This window comes from Heptranchias perlo, chromosome 15 (genome assembly GCF_035084215.1).
Source record: "Heptranchias perlo isolate sHepPer1 chromosome 15, sHepPer1.hap1, whole genome shotgun sequence".
Lineage (NCBI taxonomy): Eukaryota > Metazoa > Chordata > Chondrichthyes > Hexanchiformes > Hexanchidae > Heptranchias > Heptranchias perlo.
This window is the reverse complement of record NC_090339.1, coordinates 42,593,916-42,612,554: the sequence shown is the minus strand read 5'-3', so window position 1 is coordinate 42,612,554 and position 18,639 is coordinate 42,593,916. Positions and strand designations below refer to the sequence as shown.

The window sequence follows — 18,639 nt, the reverse complement described above, 5'->3', positions numbered from 1 at the left end:
TTCAGGTCTTGATCATGGGGGAAGGGGAAAAGCTTAGCCTTTGTCATCAAATGGTATCACACTAGATTTTTAGTAGTGAACTTCAATCGAACATGACAATAATAAAAAATATTATTCTTTATTCAACCAAATCCCAAGAGTGAAGTAGCCGGTGGTCACTTTAGAACTCAGTGTGTCATTAAATATCATATTATGTAAATTTAAAGATAACAGACATCTGAAGTTAGTTGTTGATCATATTTTTGAGACATTAGTTTTAGAATGTCAATTATGATGCCATTTCTTCTGGTCCCACTTGGATCTAATTTGCTAAACGGTTAGTCTATTAACTAAATTAGATGGGTGGAGGTAACTAAGATTCAATTTTTTAACATTTAAAATCTGTCAACAAGAGGGCACTATTGATTAAAGTGATATAATTAACTCATTTTAAAAAAGACTTCCATCTATTAATTTTTTTCTTATTAGCATCTTACCACTGGATGATGATCACAATGTGTGAAAGCCATCAGGAATCAATATTTTCATTTGCCATGATTGCATTATCTATGATTTTTGCTTCCAGCTTCCCTGTTAAAAATTCACAGCATGTTTCCCCATTAACAACTTCTATCTCAGCCTTATTTTTGTGTCACATTGATGGGCATCCTTCCTTCTTATTTGTTAAATTACCAAACAAATTTGACTCAGGGTGCATCTGTTGGCAAGAGGGTCTGAGGGAATAGGGAGGAGCGTTCTGCTGCACCTGCCATCCTGACGGCTGATGGTGTATCCATAATCATCATGGTGCAAAAAGCTGATGTTCACACCGACCAGTGGGGTTTCATCCACTGCTGCCACCTGTCCTCGAACTACACAAACGCGGCTGAAACAAGACAACATGTACATGAACACACTGAAGAAAATGAGCAAATAATTGCAATTAATTTATTCTATATTTATGATGTGAAAAAACTCAGAGGGCTTTACATCAACCATAATCCTCATAAATGTCATGTAATGTCTGGATTACATTCAAACAAAGATGAATATTTCTCTACAATGGGAGTGCTTGAGAATGGTTCAATGTAATATCCTAATCAGGCGAATGCTTGCGTAGCATATGCATTTATCTCAACCAGCCTAGATGAGATTAGATTAACTGTATATAGCTCTATTAAGTATTCCCTTTTATAGGCTCTTATCTTGCCAGGAGCTCCTTGCCAATGGCATGAAATTGTTGTTTTTAAACAGTCGGCCCAAATTGAAGCATCAGAAATAGCACTGAAGGTGGAAATTCACTGGGACCTTTGTAACAGTCTAAAATGTGTAATCCTCATATAAATAGAGATCTATGACAATCACACATTATAATTCTCCACAAAATAATTATTGCCTAGATTACTGCAGGTTCAAAAGTGCTGCCACTTTCTGAAACTGTAAAAGAATTCTCAAGGTTTATTTAGACAGTTATTTAAAAGAGCTGTTCCTTTTTCAAGACTTTGTGAGAAATTTTTTGCTCATCAAGATGAGGAAGTTTATATTGAAGAACGGATCACTTTCTGTTTCAAGCACCCAGTGTCAGCATCAAGCAATCCCAGGTCAAGGATGGCACGATTAGAAGCAAAGTTGACTCTACACTGCCCCAAAAGTGTCCCTCAGCTTTAACCTTAACCTTAGAAGAGCACTCTTTACTACACCAGTGTGACATTTTCTTTCATTTGGGACAATGCAGTTTAAGAGAAGCAGAGATGGTCAAATGCAATGGATCACAGTTATTGACAATTTGGGTATAATGGATAATGAAGAACTCATAACAAACAGAACAGAATTGTGAGAGATTGGAAAATAACAGAATCATGACTCTTGCTTCTATTTTGCTTTCTTCCTGTTACCAATTTATTCAGCCAAGTGGACACATCTTCTACCCTCACAATTCAGTAATTTCAAAAGGCTTTGTCATCCCAGGAGAGTTTTTAGTAAAATTCTCGCCTCTGAGTCAGAAGGTCCTGGGTTTAAGCTTAAGTCCAAAGATTTAAGATCGCAATCTAGGCTGACACTTCAGTGACGTTCTGAGGAAGTGCTGCACTGTTGGAGGTGCCATCTGTCAGATGAGACGTTAAGCCGAGGCCCAGTCTGCCCTCTCAAGTGGAGGTAACAGATCCCATGGTACTTTTCGAAGAAGTGCAGGGGAGTTCTACCAATGTCCTGGCTCACATTTCTCCCTCAGCCAAAAAACAAAAGCAGATTATCTAGTCATTTAACTCATTGCTGCTTATGGGACCTTGTTCTGTGCAAATTGGGATATTGCTTTCCCCTACACTTCAAAAATACTTAATTGGCTGTGAAGCATTTTGGGATGTCCGGAGGTTGTGAAAGGCACCATATAAATGCAAGCTCTTTCATTATTTTCCATATATAAGCTTTTGACATAATGGCCAGGATTTTGACCCGGGGACGGGAAGGGGTTGAATCGCAGTCAAACCTGGGTTTCCCAGACGTCCTTATGATTTTGACGCAAGGAAGTTTTTAATTTTTTTTTGTCGGTTTCCCATCCAACAGGCTGGCCTGATTGACAGGATGGTCTCAATCGAACGGGAGCAGAGCCAGGAAGAGGAGGTCTTCAGGTAAGTCTTAGATTGTATGGATGGTGGGGGGGGGGAACATGGGGGCACGGGGGCATCGGGTGGCATAGGGGGGAAATCGGGAATCACGGGAGGGGGGGGAGGTGATCGGGTATCAGTCACGGGGGGGGGGGGGGAGGAGGGGAGCTCGGGATCGGGGGTCATCGCGGGAGTCCACGATTGTTGGGGGGGGGGGGGGGCAAGGACTGTGATCATTGTGGGGGGGCAGGTCCTCGATTGTTGTGGGAGTCGCTGCAGGTAGGCTTGTTGGGCCTGGGGGAAGTACTCCTGTTCCTCCGGGCTCACAAGCTGTGCCAGAAAGGCACTGAACTGCAGTTTCGGACCTTCTTGCCTCTTCTACGTGGCATGAAGGAGAAGGCCCGGAAATCCCGGCCCCCATGGGTTGAAATCGCAAAACCTTTCAAAATGGAGCCCCATAGCCTCTTTGAAAGGCCTTAGTGACCAACCCGACTCCTGAGAGCGGGCTGTTTGCCCGCCCTGGTGAAAACCGGAAATGGGCGGGTTGGGGATAGGTCTGAATATGTTGCAATTTTCAATGCTCCCCCACCCCCAACCCACCCGTTTTTCACAGTTAAAATCCTGCCCAACTTTATTTGCACTGGAAAACTATCATTTCAAAATCATACCTCTGTACCCAATGTCATTGGGAAGAACCAATAATAAAAATGATGCTTGGATCCTCCAGATCCTTTTCCTCCCAAATAGTCCTTCAATAAGCACATTTATTTTGTTATAAAATTCAACAACTGTGTGAATAATGTACAGTGACCATTAAACATATTCTGGGCTGGGTGAAACAGTAGATTAATTTTATCCCCTCTGGGACCATTGTTTGAATGCGACCCAGACATATGGAGTGTAAGTCTCCTCCGTCAGCTGCTTTTAAAGGTCCTATGTGAAATATGTATGGGCAGTCTTAATCCAGTTCCTAGTGGGCATGAACACACAGCACAAAACTACCCCTAATTTGGCACTAAATTGACACTGTCTCAGAGAATTTACATTGTAGAGGGCGGTGTTTTTTTAAAAAATTCGTTCATGGGATGCGGGAATCACTGGCAAGGCCAGCATTTATTGCCCATCCCTAATTGCCCTCAAGAAGGTGGTGGTGAGCCGCCTCCTTGAACTGCTGCAGTCTGTGTAGTGAAGGTTCTCCCGCAGTGCTGTTAGGTAGGGAGTTCCAGGATTTTGACCCAGCGACGATGAAGGAACGGCGATATATTTCCAAGTCGGGATAGTGTGTGACTTGGAGGAGAACGTGCAGGTGGTGTTGTTCCCATGTGCTTGCTGCCCTTGTCCTTCTAGGTGGGAGAGGTCGCGGGTTTGGGAGGTGCTGTCAAAGAAGCCTTGGCGAGTTGCTGCAGTGCATCCTGTGGATGGTACATACTGCAGCCACAGTGCGCCGGTGGTGAAGGGAGTGAACGTTTAGGGTGGTGGATGGGGTGCCAATCAAGCGGGCTGCTTTGTCCTGAATGGTGTTGAGCTTCTCGAATGTCGTTGGAGCTGCACTCATCCAGGCAAGTGGAGAGTATTCCATCACACTCCTGAGGTTAGGGCTGAGACATTTGTAGAAGGAACTTTACACTGCATCTAATTGTGCTGTATCTGATCTGGGAGTGCTTGATACTATTTTCCAACACTAGCATCTCCCACCTTGATGAACACAAAATTCAATGTAAAAGTAATGATAGTAAAATCCTTTGGGTATCTATTAAAATTCCAAATGAAATGAAAAGATAGTTTTGAATGACCTTCCAATCAACGCAAGTCTACAGCACAAAGCTGTTCCTAAACTTGGCACAGTTAACATAAATTTGGCAATTATTCAAGAGACCAAAAGGACAGGGAGTTTATGAAATGGAAAAATCACCCTGGTGCAGTAAGGAATGCTCTTCTGTGATTAGGGTTTGATGCAATGTCAAGCTGAAGCGGGGTTAGCTCGGCATAGCATCTGACCCACGGTATACCATTATTGTTTTACAGGAGGCCATTACAAACATAGCATATCATAGCACCATGGTGACAGGCATTTTATTTCAATGGGTATTCAAACATGATCCAACATGTCCTAGGTAGTATAACTGCTATAGATAAAAACGGAGCAATAATTTACCCAAATGTGGAACTATTGAGTCAGTCCCATTATAGATATTAACGAGTTTCAAAGAGGTGCAATCAGTTGGCAGTGTTGTTGGGATAATTGCTAATATTGGGATTCTACCAATAACAAGCTGTCAAATGAGTATATATTTTCTGAAAAAAGAAATAATAATTCAAAGCAATTGATTCCAAGTGGAGTACACCATCTACTCTACCAGGACCACCTTTTGGCATGTGGCCAGAATAAAGGGACTGTGACATTAACATGCTGCTGGTCCACTTCCCACCCATTCCATCATCGTCATCAGGACCCGACATGCATATGTAAAGAATGACTTTGGGTGAGTGTCCTTGCCACCTACTCAGGAGTGTAGGTAAAAATCACAGGCAATGGGATACTGGCAGTGGGTGGGTAAGTAACCTAGGCAATTTTAACTGCCCGTCCAGACATTTTTACTAGATGACAACTGCCTTTAAAAATATCTATTAGGCGGGGAAAATTGTTATTATGTGATAAACTGTAGAGGAAATTCACAGAGGGTTAACCTGGTATTAAACTGTTTATCTTCCGCTGGGCATAACAAATGCACTGCTGGAGTCAATTTTATCAAATGCCGCTAGAAATGATGAAACTGTAAAATGTTTTTTGATTAAAAAGACCATATATGTGATAAATATTATTTTCTTTAATATCCGTCTTATTTGGGCGGGAAGTAATAGAGGATTTTGAAATTAGTCATCCTGCAATCATCACTAGCTATATATTTTAACTGCCTAGGGGAAGCCAGGTTTTTCAGTGTAATATCAGTTTCCAGGTTTTGAGACTAATAGCATGAAGTTGATCCATTTTATTGAGCTTGTTTGCATGATCACACTGATCTCTCTATTTTCTAAATTGTGTTTCCAATTGAAATAACAGTAAGGACTGTCCTCCATACACCAAAATAGGGTTGTTTTTCTGGAAGGATGAGATCAAATGCGTTGGAGGACCTCCTTCATATGAACATATCTTCTGACCATTGCAAACCTGAAGGTGGGCTGTCCTGACAAGAGAGGGAGAAAAATTACACAAAGCAGTAATCTAATTAAGGGGTACAGATATCATAAACCACAAGCTAGAAGCTTTACTTCTTCCGAAGCCCTGGATTAGATTACAGTTTTGACATCATCCTAGGGTAATTGATTTTATAATAGGCGGTCCTGTGTGGGGAATGGTGCTCGCAGGGACTGGATCTGTGGAAAGTCTGTTAACTCTGCTTCTTGTTTGAAGTGCTGGATCATGGCTAGTTAGCCCTACTATCTACTGATGTGGTCGCATTAAAGGAAACATGATTGTGGCATTATTACTATCGGTTCAGTACAGAGGATACTGTTGAATCTGTTTACATTAATAGAAACTACCAGATACCCAGGAGTGACTGCAAGCAGTAATCTCATTAAGGAATTCAAAGAAACTCAATGAGAATGAGAATGAAACTGGAAGAGTTTATAATCATCTGAACCCTAAATTGATATTATAGTCTTAAAGGGACTCCTGTATATCTAGTATCATATGCAATATATGTAATATTAATGAATGTGAAGTGACTATTGCATATTTATTGTGTCAATTTAGTGCTGAATTACCGGGGAAGAACTTGATTTGTATATCTATAATATATTAAAAATCTACATTTGTGCAATCTTTGTCAATTTTTATTATAAATTCCCACGTCCACATTTGTAACAGAAGCCTGTGTCACACTGTAATTATATCCTCCTCTAATGGAGGCATTGTGGTGCCACCACTGATGGAATGGTGTAATTACAGCAGGACAAGGCGACATAGGCAAATTCCATTATACCTGTGGACGTAGGAATTTATAATGGTAATATAAAATTAAGGACATACTGTATACTATAAAAGGGGAACTGAATTACATCTGTGACCTGGTCCAATTATCCCTCCCGCTCTCTAACCCCACTTCACCTCAAGACTACACTTGGTCTTGACACACCATAAGCAATGCCATGGGTGACTAGCGTCATTTTAAATCAGAAAAATTCCACTCTGAACAGGACTGACACAGTAGTTTTTAAAATTATTTAAGAAAGGATGGCAATGCGAATGAGCAGACACATGCACACAAGTATTATTGAAATCATGCTGTCTGATATAAATAACAATGGGGCTGAATTTTGGTTTAGGCAAACATCAGATGGGTGTTAGGTGGAGCTTGCCTGCCGCTTGCCGAATAATAATAGTGAGAGGTCCAACCAATTCTCATGGTCAGGGCCCCATTACCATTGCATTGGTGAGCTGCTTGCGCATTTCAAGCAGCTCGCTGATCAAGGATCCTGAATATCCAGCCCTTCCACCATGGAGCCCAGCTAGTCCAGGTAAGTTAACGGTGGGGAGGGAGGCAATCCTGGGGGAGGGCCGCAAAGCGTCCTCCTGACGCCACAAAAATAATTTAAAAACCTTTCACTTCCCTTTTCTGGAGTGGTCTGCAGCAATCCCTTTAGGAATTGCTGGTTAGGCCACTAAGTTCAAGTGCCACGGATGGGCTGTGCGTGTCTCACGCTCTGCTAATTGGTACCTGTAGATTGCATCTTGGTTCTATTAACGTCATGGGACTCTGATTTGTAAGGGCTAATGAGGTGCCCACCGAAAACAGGTTGCTCATAGCAAAGACCCCACCAAAACGTAGCAACCTGAGCGTCAGCAATAATGGTCGGTTACAAGTGCTGCGCCACTATTTTCATCATGTTATCACCCCGTAACTGCCTGACAGGAAAGTCAAAAATCAAGACCAATTTGTTCAAGCTAGTGTATGGAATTCCTTTGTCTGCATTTTTAATGCCTTAATTAAAATAGCAGACAGAGGAATTTCATTTGAAGGTGTTAAATATCAATGCGATCTCAATAATTTAAAATTGTAAATGTGATTTTTCAATTCAGTCCAAGATATGTTTAGCTTTGAAGAACTGAAAATAAGTATTGATTTGGTATTTATGATATAAAATAATTTGCGCAAACTCTCTATTAAGCCAACATTTTCAACAGTCTACTGTAGGACTTTGTCGAGGAGAAGGGATGGAGGAAGATGGTGAAAAGGCAGTTCGGTGGGGTTGACCATTGAAAGAAAGCAGATGCCTGTTGGGCCTAATAGTCGTTTTCCTTTTCTGACAATTTTTGTATTCATAGAATCATAGAAATTTATGGCACAGAAGGAGGCCATTTGGCCCATTGTGTCTGTGCCAGCCAAGAAAGAGCCATCCAGCCTCATCCCACTTTCCAGATCTTGGTCCATAGCCTTGTAGGTTATGGCACTTCAAGTGCACATCCAAGCACCTTTTAAATGTGATGAGGGTTTCTGCCTCCACCATCCTTCCAGGCAGTGAGTTCCAGACCTACCTTATGGGTGAAAAAAAATTTCCTCAGCTCCCCTCTAATCCTTCGTTCAATTACTTTAAATCTATGCCCCCTGGTTATGACCCCTATGCTAAGGAAAATAGGTTGTTTCTAGCCACTCTATTGAGGCCCCTCATAATTTTAAACACCTCAATTAAATCTCCCCTCAGCCTCCTCTATTTCAAAGAAAACAACCCCAGCCTATCCCATCTTTCCTCATAGCTAAAATTCTCCAGTCCTGGCAACATCCTCGTAAATCTCCTCTGTACCCTCTCTTGTGCAATCACATCTTTCCTGTAATATGGTGACCAGAACTGTATGCAGTACTCAAGCTGTGGCCTAACTAGTGTTTTATACAGTTCTAGCATAACCTCCCTAACTCTTATATTCTATGCCTCGGTTAATAAAGGAAAGTATTCCGTATGCCTTCTTAACCACCTTATCTATCTGTCCTACTACCTTCAGAGATCTGTGGACATGCACTCCAAGGTCTCTCTAATCCCCTACACCTCTCAATATCCTCCCATTTATTGTGTATTCCCTTGTCTTGTTTGCCCTTCCCAAATACATTACCTCCCACTTCTACAGATTGAATTTCATTTGCCACTTTTCTGCCCACCTGACCAGTCAATTGATATCTTCCTGCAGTCTACAGCGTTCCTCCTCACTATCAACCGCACGGCCAATTTTTGTATCATCTGAAAACTTCTTAATCATGCCACCTACATTTAAGTCTAAATCATTGATATATACCACAAAAAAGCAAGGGACCTAGTACTGAGCCCTGCGGAACCCCATTGGAAACAACCTTCCAGTCATAAAAACAACTGTTGACCATTATCCTTTGCTTCCTGCCACTGAGCCAATTTTGGATCCAACTTGCCACTTTCCCTTGGATCCCATGGACTTCTACTTTTCTGACCAGTCTGCCATGTGGGACCTTGTCAAAAGCCTTGCTAAAATCCATGTAGACTACATCAAACACACTACCCTCATTGACCCTCCTTGTTACCTCCTCAAAAAATTCAATTAAGTTAGTCAGACATGACTTTCGCTCAACAAATCTATGCTGTCTGTCCTTGATTAATCCATGCCTTTCTAAGTGACGATTAATATTGTCCTTCAGAATTGTTTCCAATAATTTGCCCAATACCGAGGTTAGGCTGACTGGCCTATCCCTTTCTGCCGATCTATCCCTTTCTCCCTTTTTAAACAACAGTACAACTTTAGCAGTCCTCCAGTCCACCGGCACCATGCCTGTGGCCAGAGAGGATTGGAAAATGATGGTCAGAGCCTCTGCTATTTCCTCTCTTGCTTCTCTTAACAGCCTGGGATACATTTCATCCAGTCCTGGTGATTTATCTACTTTCAAGGATACGAATCCCCTTAATATTTCCTCCCTCACTTGGTTTATCCCATCCAATATTTCACACTCCTCCTCCTCAACTATGATGTCTGCATCGTCCCCCTCTTTTGTGAAGACAGACGCAAAGTATTCATTAAGAATCATATCCACATTATTCTTACTCTAAAATATGCAATCTTGCATTTGTGGACAATACCTTGACTGCAGAAAGATAGATAGAAAGATGATATTAGATACAATGAAATTACCTGCTGTCAAAAAGACCATCACTGGGGAGCACATGTGTGTTGTCCTTCCCAACCAGGAACTTGATTCTATCATAGAAGAGTCTTGGGGGATGCAGAGGAAAGGGCACTTGGCTTTGCTGGATCAGGTCAAGAGGGTCTGGTGATCCTTGGCAGAGCTGACCAGTGTAACAAATAGTTTGCCTGCAACAGTCTGGATCCATGCAGTCTGTTAAACCATCTGGAAGGAAAGAGGAGTGAAATATGAGGCAGAGCTTTTAAAAATTGTTTCTGACTCCAAGATATTCATATTTTGCTGTTGCTGATATGGTGTATATTGCACTGACAAAGAAATTTTCCTTTCAGTTCTAAAATTAGCTTAGATCTGTCAGATGTCTCATTTCCAACCAATGTGTGTCTTAACTTCTTGTATTTTAAAACATCCAAGAAGTGCCTTAAAGAGTATTACACTGCTAGTCAGATCAGAAATTAATCCCTTTTCTCCTGACGGTGCTGACTAATGCTTGGATGTAGTTCCATGACTACCAGCAGCCCATCTCTGGTCATTCTTCATGTGCGAGCAGAGATAGTGTGTCAACAGACTATACAGCTCACATTTTTCCTGTTGTCATCAAATGTCCACATGGGCAGAGATCACTTAATAGTGATCAGGAGCGGAAACCAAGCTGACTATCACCTCCTTAGCTTGGTGTAACTAAGGCCCATTGTAGTATCGCAACTGCTAGCCCAGCTAAGAGCAGCAGTAGTAAAAACATAATCACTGTTGGATATGTTATTTCTCTCTCCGCCTTCCTGTCATACCAGTAATAAGTAAAAACTTTCTCCTGGAGCAAGCAGTGAGAGAAGGGCTGTGTCAGCAGACCTAGCAACCAAGCAAGTGAGTTTTCCTTTGGTTTGTAGTGGAACTATATATATTATTTTTTTGGGCCCTTTACTACTGGGCAGCTTTATACCCACTGCACCCTGGCCTTGGTAATGGAAAATGGTTGACATAACATGTAAAGTCACCTGGATGGATGTTCACACATGTAAACTTTATTGATTTCAACAGGAAGGAACACGAGTGGAGTTCTTTGTTGGAACGGCTGATAGAAACCCATTGATTGCAAAACCCATCATCAAGAAAATTCACTAATAAAAGCATACTTGGAATTTTGACTCCAAAACTTAATCTTCTACCTTGGGATTTCTGCGACCCCCTGGTCTGAACATTGATTTTAGCAACTTAAGGTCTTTGATGTCTCCCAAATTTTCCTGCCAGATTCTTCCATTCACATTCCACCGTTCCCATCTATATTGGGACTGTTTTTCACCTTTTGCCCTTCTAAAGCATTTCACAGATCTGACTGAGATGACCTTTGTATTTCCTTCAATATTGTAAGGATTTTGGACATTGGGCCAAATCCTATTTTACTCTTTTGAACCACTGGATGATTCAACATAAAGAGTTAACCAGTCCCTTTAATGATTTGGACATTCACTTGGATAGTTCATTTACAGTACATTTGAAAGCAAGGGTTGACTTGCCCTGGACATTACAGTATAAATGCACAATTGCAAAATAGGCAAGTGCAGACCCTTTAAACTGGACAGTTGGATATCAGTTTAACAATGCAGGAGCAATACAGTACAGAAACAGGTTGCGACTTTCAATAACAACTGATAAGAAGAGGCTTCCAGAAGGTTTTCGATGTCAACAACAACTGCAAAAGGACAAAGATAACAGGATATAAGGGGTTCATATGGTCCATGAGTGGTCCAACCAGCCGTCCATCTTAATGGTATGGACAAATTGGGCCTTCTCGTAACTTGGTTCACACCTATTTGCTCAGAAGCATATAAAGATAAGACATCATAGCAGTCAAAACAACAGACAACAGAGAAGTTGGAAGAAGCTTCAAGAATTAACAACTGCAGCATGAGCTCCTCCAACGAGACTTTGTTTCTGAACTTTGACAAAAAGACTTTGATTCTGAGCTTTGACCAAACCACCTTGTCTCTAAACTTTGATTTAAAGACAAACCTTGATGAGAAGAACCTCGACACATCACTCAACACATCTCTCAACGACACACATGTTCCTGCAGCCACTGACACCCTACTTCTGGGCCTAGATGGCTGCTTTGATGCAAAAGGTTGCATATGCTACTTGCTCACTTTGCTTCATGCCTGCTTATATGCTCTTTTAAATCATTAAATAAAGAACGTTGTGAACCCCTACTTGTATTATTGGATAGAGTAATCCACGCATTGATTGAGTTGCTTCATGCTTGCTATGTGCTCTTTTTAAAATCAATAAATAAATAATCATTTTGATTAAGGAAATACCGCGTCAGGTGGCTTTCTTTGATCCACAAATCTCTGGGAAAGACCTAAATTCCCTACCTTCCCTATCTTCACCTCTTTCCAAGTTTTCAAAACCCATTTACAGGTTATCAAATCCATAAGCTGTCTTTTTGAATATGTGTACTTTGGACCACCAACTGTTATTCTCCACTCCTTCTATTTGATTTGGTCAGTCCTCTAAGGGGACTCACGAGCCTCTCTTGTCCAGTTAGATGAAGGATTTCTATCTGAAACATTAATCTGTCTTTACTCTTTCAGGTGCTAATGGTCCTGCTGTGTATATCCAGCATTCTCAGTTTATATTTCAAGTTTGCAGCATTTGCTGATTTTTAAAAAATACTTGGAGTATTGTCACTACTTTCTGTGAAGAGCAGGATGCAAAAGTCTACTGTAAGTAAACTTGCTGAAGACAATGATCTATCTTGCATAGCATCCCATCAGCTGAGATCAGCCTGCCCTGCCTGGATAGTGGTTTCAGTGATGCGTCTCTTTAGCTTTTTATGTACACTACCACAACAAACTTGAATTTACATAGAGCTTTTAGTGTAGAAAAAATGTCCTAAGGCATTACACAGAAAATTAAAAATGGATACTGAGCATAATTTTGAGAGCTAGGAGAGGTGACTAAAGGCATGGTTGAATAGATAGGTTTTGAGAAGGTTTTTGAGGAGTTAGAGGAAGTGAGGCAAAGAGAGTTTCGGAGCGTAGGGCTGGAGAAAGCTCTGCCACTGTCAGTGGAACAAAGGGATGAAGGCCAGAGTTAAAGAGAAGGGCTTGGGATGGGGCATAGGAGTGGTGGTCTTCATAGAGGTAGTGTCAGGCCATAGATCAATTTGTAGATGACGATGAGGATTTTGACATTGATGGAGGTATTGACAGAGGAGAGAGGGGCCAGGTGGAGCTTAATGTGGTCAAAGCCAAGCCCAATCTGTTCTCATCCAATGTCCACAAATATGCATTTCCATAAAGAGTCACTGTATAGCAATCAGGAGCAAATATTCTTCTTATTCCAAGGGTACGAAAACCAATTGTGGTGCCCTAATTGCCACCCTGACTGTGTTTAGCTAACTCAGCACAGATTGGAGATGAAACCTGAGGTCTTCCTAGTACGTATAGCTCAGCTACTCACTGGATACACCTGCTGAGTCATGGAGGAACTATTTTGATATATCTTTAAATGTGTGGTACAGTGCCAGATGGCACATGCACAAGTGAAGAGTTTTTTAGTACATTCCAGTGATATAGTAGAACATCAGTTATTATTAGGTTTCAGCTACTAAGCATATTTTAGTCCTCCCATCTTAATAGAAGTCTCACATTACAGAGCACATTAAAAGGTATTACAATCTGGGCCAACAGGGTCAGTTGCAACCTCATTCACAACTAGGGACCAATAATGGAGTCTTTTTTAAAGTTCTAGCGTTCATAAGTGTATAGCTTTCAATTAATTTGTTATATTTATGTTGCCTTCCCTGCTTTGAATGGATTGATCTGCTGATGGGTTAATGGTTTGAAGCTTGTTTATGATCCTTGATCTGTGACATCATTGAGTAGAGCAGCTCATTTTGTATCCAGAGCATTGACACTGACACTGGTACTGAATTGGTATCCAGAGTCCTGATACTGTCAGGAAACTGAGCAGTATATTTCAGATTCATTTTGCTATTGAATATACATCAGGTATCAAAATGGAATAGAATACCAGACTGTCAAGTTTGTTTCCTGACAGCTATTAAAGATATTGTTGGTCTTCCCATTCGAAGTATTGCTTCATTTCAAAAATTCTGTTTAAAATTTTTCATTCATTTAAGTATTATGGGGATAATATTGTAGATCTGAGGAACAGCTCACTTCAAATCTACAAAGCGAGATTTGCTTATTTACAGTTGGACCTTTGTATTATTGTCTGTTAGAATTTTTGCAGCACACAGCCCTATTCAATACCTCACCTCATTGTATAGCTTCCTTTGCTATTTGTATTTTCTCTCCTTTTCTTGATAAATAGATCTGTGTGGTGTTTCTTTTGTTATTGGTACTGTACATGTCATCATTCCACCAGGGGAATTAATGGAGATTCCACTGTATTAATATTCAAAATCAGTTCCACAACAAAAACATAAATTTAACGTTCATTTAACCCAAGAAACATATCATAATAACAGTATCTCAAAATACCTAGTGACTGTGCAAGCTTTTTATAGCTCTTCCATTCAATTAGCTTCTCACACACCTCAGATGTGGCATGAGTAATTCAACAATGATTTGGGTGTCCTTTTCCAAGTAATTACTTTATAGTTCACAGCCTTCAGTATAGATTAACTCCCTTGCTATAAAAAATATCTCCTGTAACCTTAGGTTAGCAATGATGAAGGCAGGGCTGGTTTGTTTCCAATTTGCATCTGACAACACCACTATAAGCATGACAAATCAGGTACGGTGCTGGGTCAGTAGCAATGATATGCGCCCCAAGCCACAAAGTTCCACTTTACAAATCCAAATTCAGCAGAGCATGTGCTGTACTAAATGGTACTTTATTCTCCAATGTCTAAATTCCAGTCTCAAGTCTACTACACTTAGGGGCATAAATGTGTCTTCGTCACAAGGGCAATTGTGAATTGCCAGTTCATTTAACACTCCACCCGACTGTCTTTTCTACCGAAGACAAATTTATACCCCTAAGACTCTCAGGGAATATTTTTGCTGGTGGTCCTCACTTAATTAAACAGTGGGCGTCCTTTAAAGAGGAGATGGTTCGGGTACAGTCTAGGCACATTCCCACGAGGCAGAAAGGTAGGGCGACTAAAGCCAGAACTCCCTGGATGACAAAAGGGATAGTGAATAAGATGAAACAGAAAAAAAGGGGCGTATGACAGATGTCAGGTTGATAACACAAGTGAGAACCAGGCAGAATATAAAAAGTTCAGAGGGGAAGTGAAAAAGGAAATTAGAGGGGCAAAGAGAGAGTATGAGAATAGACTGGCAGCCAACATGAAAGGGAATCCAAAAGTCTTCTACAGGTATGTAAATAGTAAACGCGTAGTAATGGAGGTGTGGGGCCGGTTAGGGACCATAAAGGAGATCCAGTCATGGAGGCAGAGGGCATGGCCAAGGTACTAAACGAGTATTTTGCAACTGTCTTTACCAAGGAAGAAGATGCTGTCAGAGTCTCAGTAATGGAAGACATAGTTGAGATACTGGATGGGCTAAAAATTGATAAAGAAGCGGTACTTGAAAGGCCAGCTGTACTTAAAATAGATAAGTCACCCGGTCTGGATAGGATGCATCCTAAGTTGCTGAGGGAAGTAAGGGTAGAGATTGTGGAGGTACTGGCCATAATCTTCCTAACATCCGTGGATACGGTGGTGATGCCAGAGGGCTGGAGAATTGCAAATGTTACACTCTTGTTCAAAAAAGGCTGTAAGGATAAACCCAGCAACTATAGACCAGTCAGTTTAACCTCAGTGGTGGGGAAACTTTTAGAAACGATAATCCGGGACAGAATTAACAGTCACTTGGACGAGTGTGGATTGATCAGGGAAAGCCAGCATGGATTTGTTAAAGGCAAATCGTGTTTAACTAAACTGATAGAATTTTTTGATGAGGTAACAGAGAGGGTAGATGAGGGTAATGCAGTTGATGTGGTGGATATGGACTTTCAAAAAGGCATTTAATAAAGTGCCGCACGGTAGGCTTATCATCAAGATTGCGGCCCATGGAATAAAGGGGGCAGTAGCAACATGGGTGCAGAATTGGCTAAGGGAACAGGAAACAGAATAGTGGTGACCGGTTGTTTTTCGGACCGGAGGGAGGTGTACAGTGGCGTTCCCCAGGGGTCAGTGCTCGGACCACTGCTTTTCTTGAACTAGCTGCGCCTCAAGCCAAGCTGTTCCAGTAACAGCTACAACACTGGCATCAACCCAACAATGTGGAAAATTGCCCAGGTATGTCCTGTCCACAAAAAGCAGGACAAATCCAATCCAGCCAATTACCGCCCCATCAGCCTACTCTTGATCATCAGCAAAGTGATGAAAGGTGTCGTCAACAGAGCTATCAAGTGGCACTTACTCACCAATAACCTGCTCACCGATGCTCAGTTTGGGCTCCGCCAGGACCACTCGGCACCAGACCTCATTACAGCCTTGGTCCAAACATGGACAAAAGAGCTGAATTCCAGAGGTGAGGTGAGAGTGACTGCCCTTGACATCAAGGCAGCATTTGACCGAGTGTGGCACCAAGCAGCCCTAGTAAAATTGAAGTCAATGGGAATCAGGGGGAAAACTCTCCAGTGGCTGGAGTCATACCTAGCACAAAGGAAGATGGTAGTGGTTGTTGGAGGCCAATCATCTCAGCCCCAGGACATTGCTGCAGGAGTTCCTCAGGGCAGTGTCCTCGGCCCAACCATCTTCAGCTGCTTCATCAATGACCTTCCCTCCATCATAAGGTCAGAAATGGGGATGTTCGCTGAAGATTGCACAGTGTTCAGCTCCATTTGCAACCCCTCAAATAATGAAGCAGTCCGAGCCCGCATGCAAGACCTGGACAACATCCAGGCTTGGGCTCATAAGTGGCAAGTAACATTTGCGCCGGACACGTGCCAGGCAATGACCATCTCCAACAAGAGAGAGTCTAACCACCTCCCCTTCACATTCAACGGCAATACCATCGCCCAATCCCCCACCATCAACATCCTGGGGGTCACCATTGACCAGAAACTTAACTGGACCAGCCATATAAATACTGTGGCTACAAGAGCAGGTCAGAGGCTGGGTATTCTGTGGCGAGTGACTCACCTCCTGACTCCCCAAAGCCTTTCCACCATCTACAAGGCACAAGTCAGGAGTGTGATGGAATACTCTCCACTTGCCTGGATAAGTGCAGCTCCAACAACACTCAAGAAGCTCGACACCATCCAGGACAAAGCAGTCCGCTTGATTGGCACCCCATCCACCACCCTAAACATTCACTCCCTTCACCACCGGCGCACCGTGGCTGCAGTGTGTACCATCCACAGGATGCACTGCAGCAAGTTGCCAAAGCTTCTTCGACAGCACCTCGCAAACCCGCGACCACTACCACCTAGAAGGACAAAAGCAGCAGGCACATGGGAACAACACTACCTGCACATTCCCCTCCAAGTCACACACCATCCCGACTTGGGAATATATCGCCATTCCTTCATCGTCGCTGGGTCAAAATCCTGGAACTTCCTTCCTAACAGCACTGTGGGAGAACCTTCACCACACGGGCTGCAGCGGTTCAAGAAGGCTTGGAAACTTGGAAGGGTAGTAAACAGTGAGGAGGATAGTGATAGACTTCAGGAGGATATAGACAGGCTAGTGGCATGGGCGGATACGTGGCAGATGAAAATTAATGCAGAAAAATGTAAAGTGATATATTTCGGTAGGAAGAATGAGGAGGGGCCAAATAAACTAGAGGGCTCAATTCTAAAAAGGGGTACAGGAACAGAGAGTTCTGGGGGTATATGTGCACAAATCGTTTAACGGGACTGGGCAGGTTGAGAAAGCGGTTAAAAAAGCATACGGGATCCTGGGCTTTATAAATAGAGGCATAGAGTACAAAAATATGGAAGTCATAATGAACCTTTATAAAACACTGGTTCGGCCACCACTGGAGTATTGTGTCCAGTTCTGGGCACCACACTTTAGGAAAGATGTAAAGGCCTTAGAGATGGTGCACAAGAAATTTACTAGAATGATTCCGGGGATGAGGGATTTTAATTACATGGATAGAATGAAGAAGCTGGGGTTGTTTTCTTTGGAACAGAGAAGGTTGCAAGGAGATTTGATAGAGGTATTCAAAATCATGAAGGGTCTAGACAGAGTAGATAGAGAGAAACTGTTCCCATTGGCGGAAGGGTCAAGAACCAGAGGACATAGGTTTAAGGTGATTGGCAAAAGAACCAAAGGTGACATGAGGAAAATCTTTTTTACACATTGAGTGGTTAGGATCTAGAATGCACTGCCCAAGGAGGTAGCGGAGGCAGATTCAATCATGGCTTTCAAAAGGGAACTGAATAAGTACTTGAAAGGAAAAAAAATTGCAGGGCTATGGGGATAGGACAGGAGAATGGGACTAGCTGGTTTGCTCTTGCATAGAGTCGACGTGGATTTGATGGGCCCGAATGGCCTCCTTCTGTACTGCAACCTTTCTATGATTCTGTCATTGGGAGCAAACCTCATCAGTTTAAATTGATGAAAACTTCATGCCTTAATCTAATCAGAACTTTACATGTGAGTTGAAATTATACTGTGCTTTATTAGTAATGAGCGCATCACCATGTTCAGATGAAATTCCTCTGTACACTACTTGTGTAAAGAAACTTTGTACAAACACGCTAATGCATTCATTACTAATATCGCATAGTGTGATCCCAACTCAAATAATGTTCAGTTCATTGAAGTACTTTATACCTTGGATTGTATTTTATTACAAAAACAAATTATGCAAATACAAAATAACAGGTGTGAAAAAGGAAGCCATTTTTACAACACACACTCTGGTATCGTACAGATTGCTTGTAGCTTTCTTAATATTAGAGAAACC

The 18,639-nt window shown here is 42.0% G+C and overlaps 1 protein-coding gene across 5 annotated transcripts in view; it reads right to left on the bottom strand.

The window, feature by feature from the left end:
• Positions 1-18,639, bottom strand: part of tenm1 (teneurin transmembrane protein 1) — a 539,174-nt gene that overhangs the window by 129,679 nt on the left and 390,856 nt on the right. For all 5 annotated transcript variants that reach the window (XM_067997123.1, XM_067997125.1, XM_067997124.1 and 2 more), the window contains 2 exons: positions 9,733-9,949; positions 746-865 (listed from right to left, as the gene is read on the bottom strand). In XM_067997123.1, coding sequence (XP_067853224.1) covers positions 746-865; positions 9,733-9,949 — 337 coding nt within the window. The remainder of the gene's footprint in view (positions 1-745; positions 866-9,732; positions 9,950-18,639) is intronic.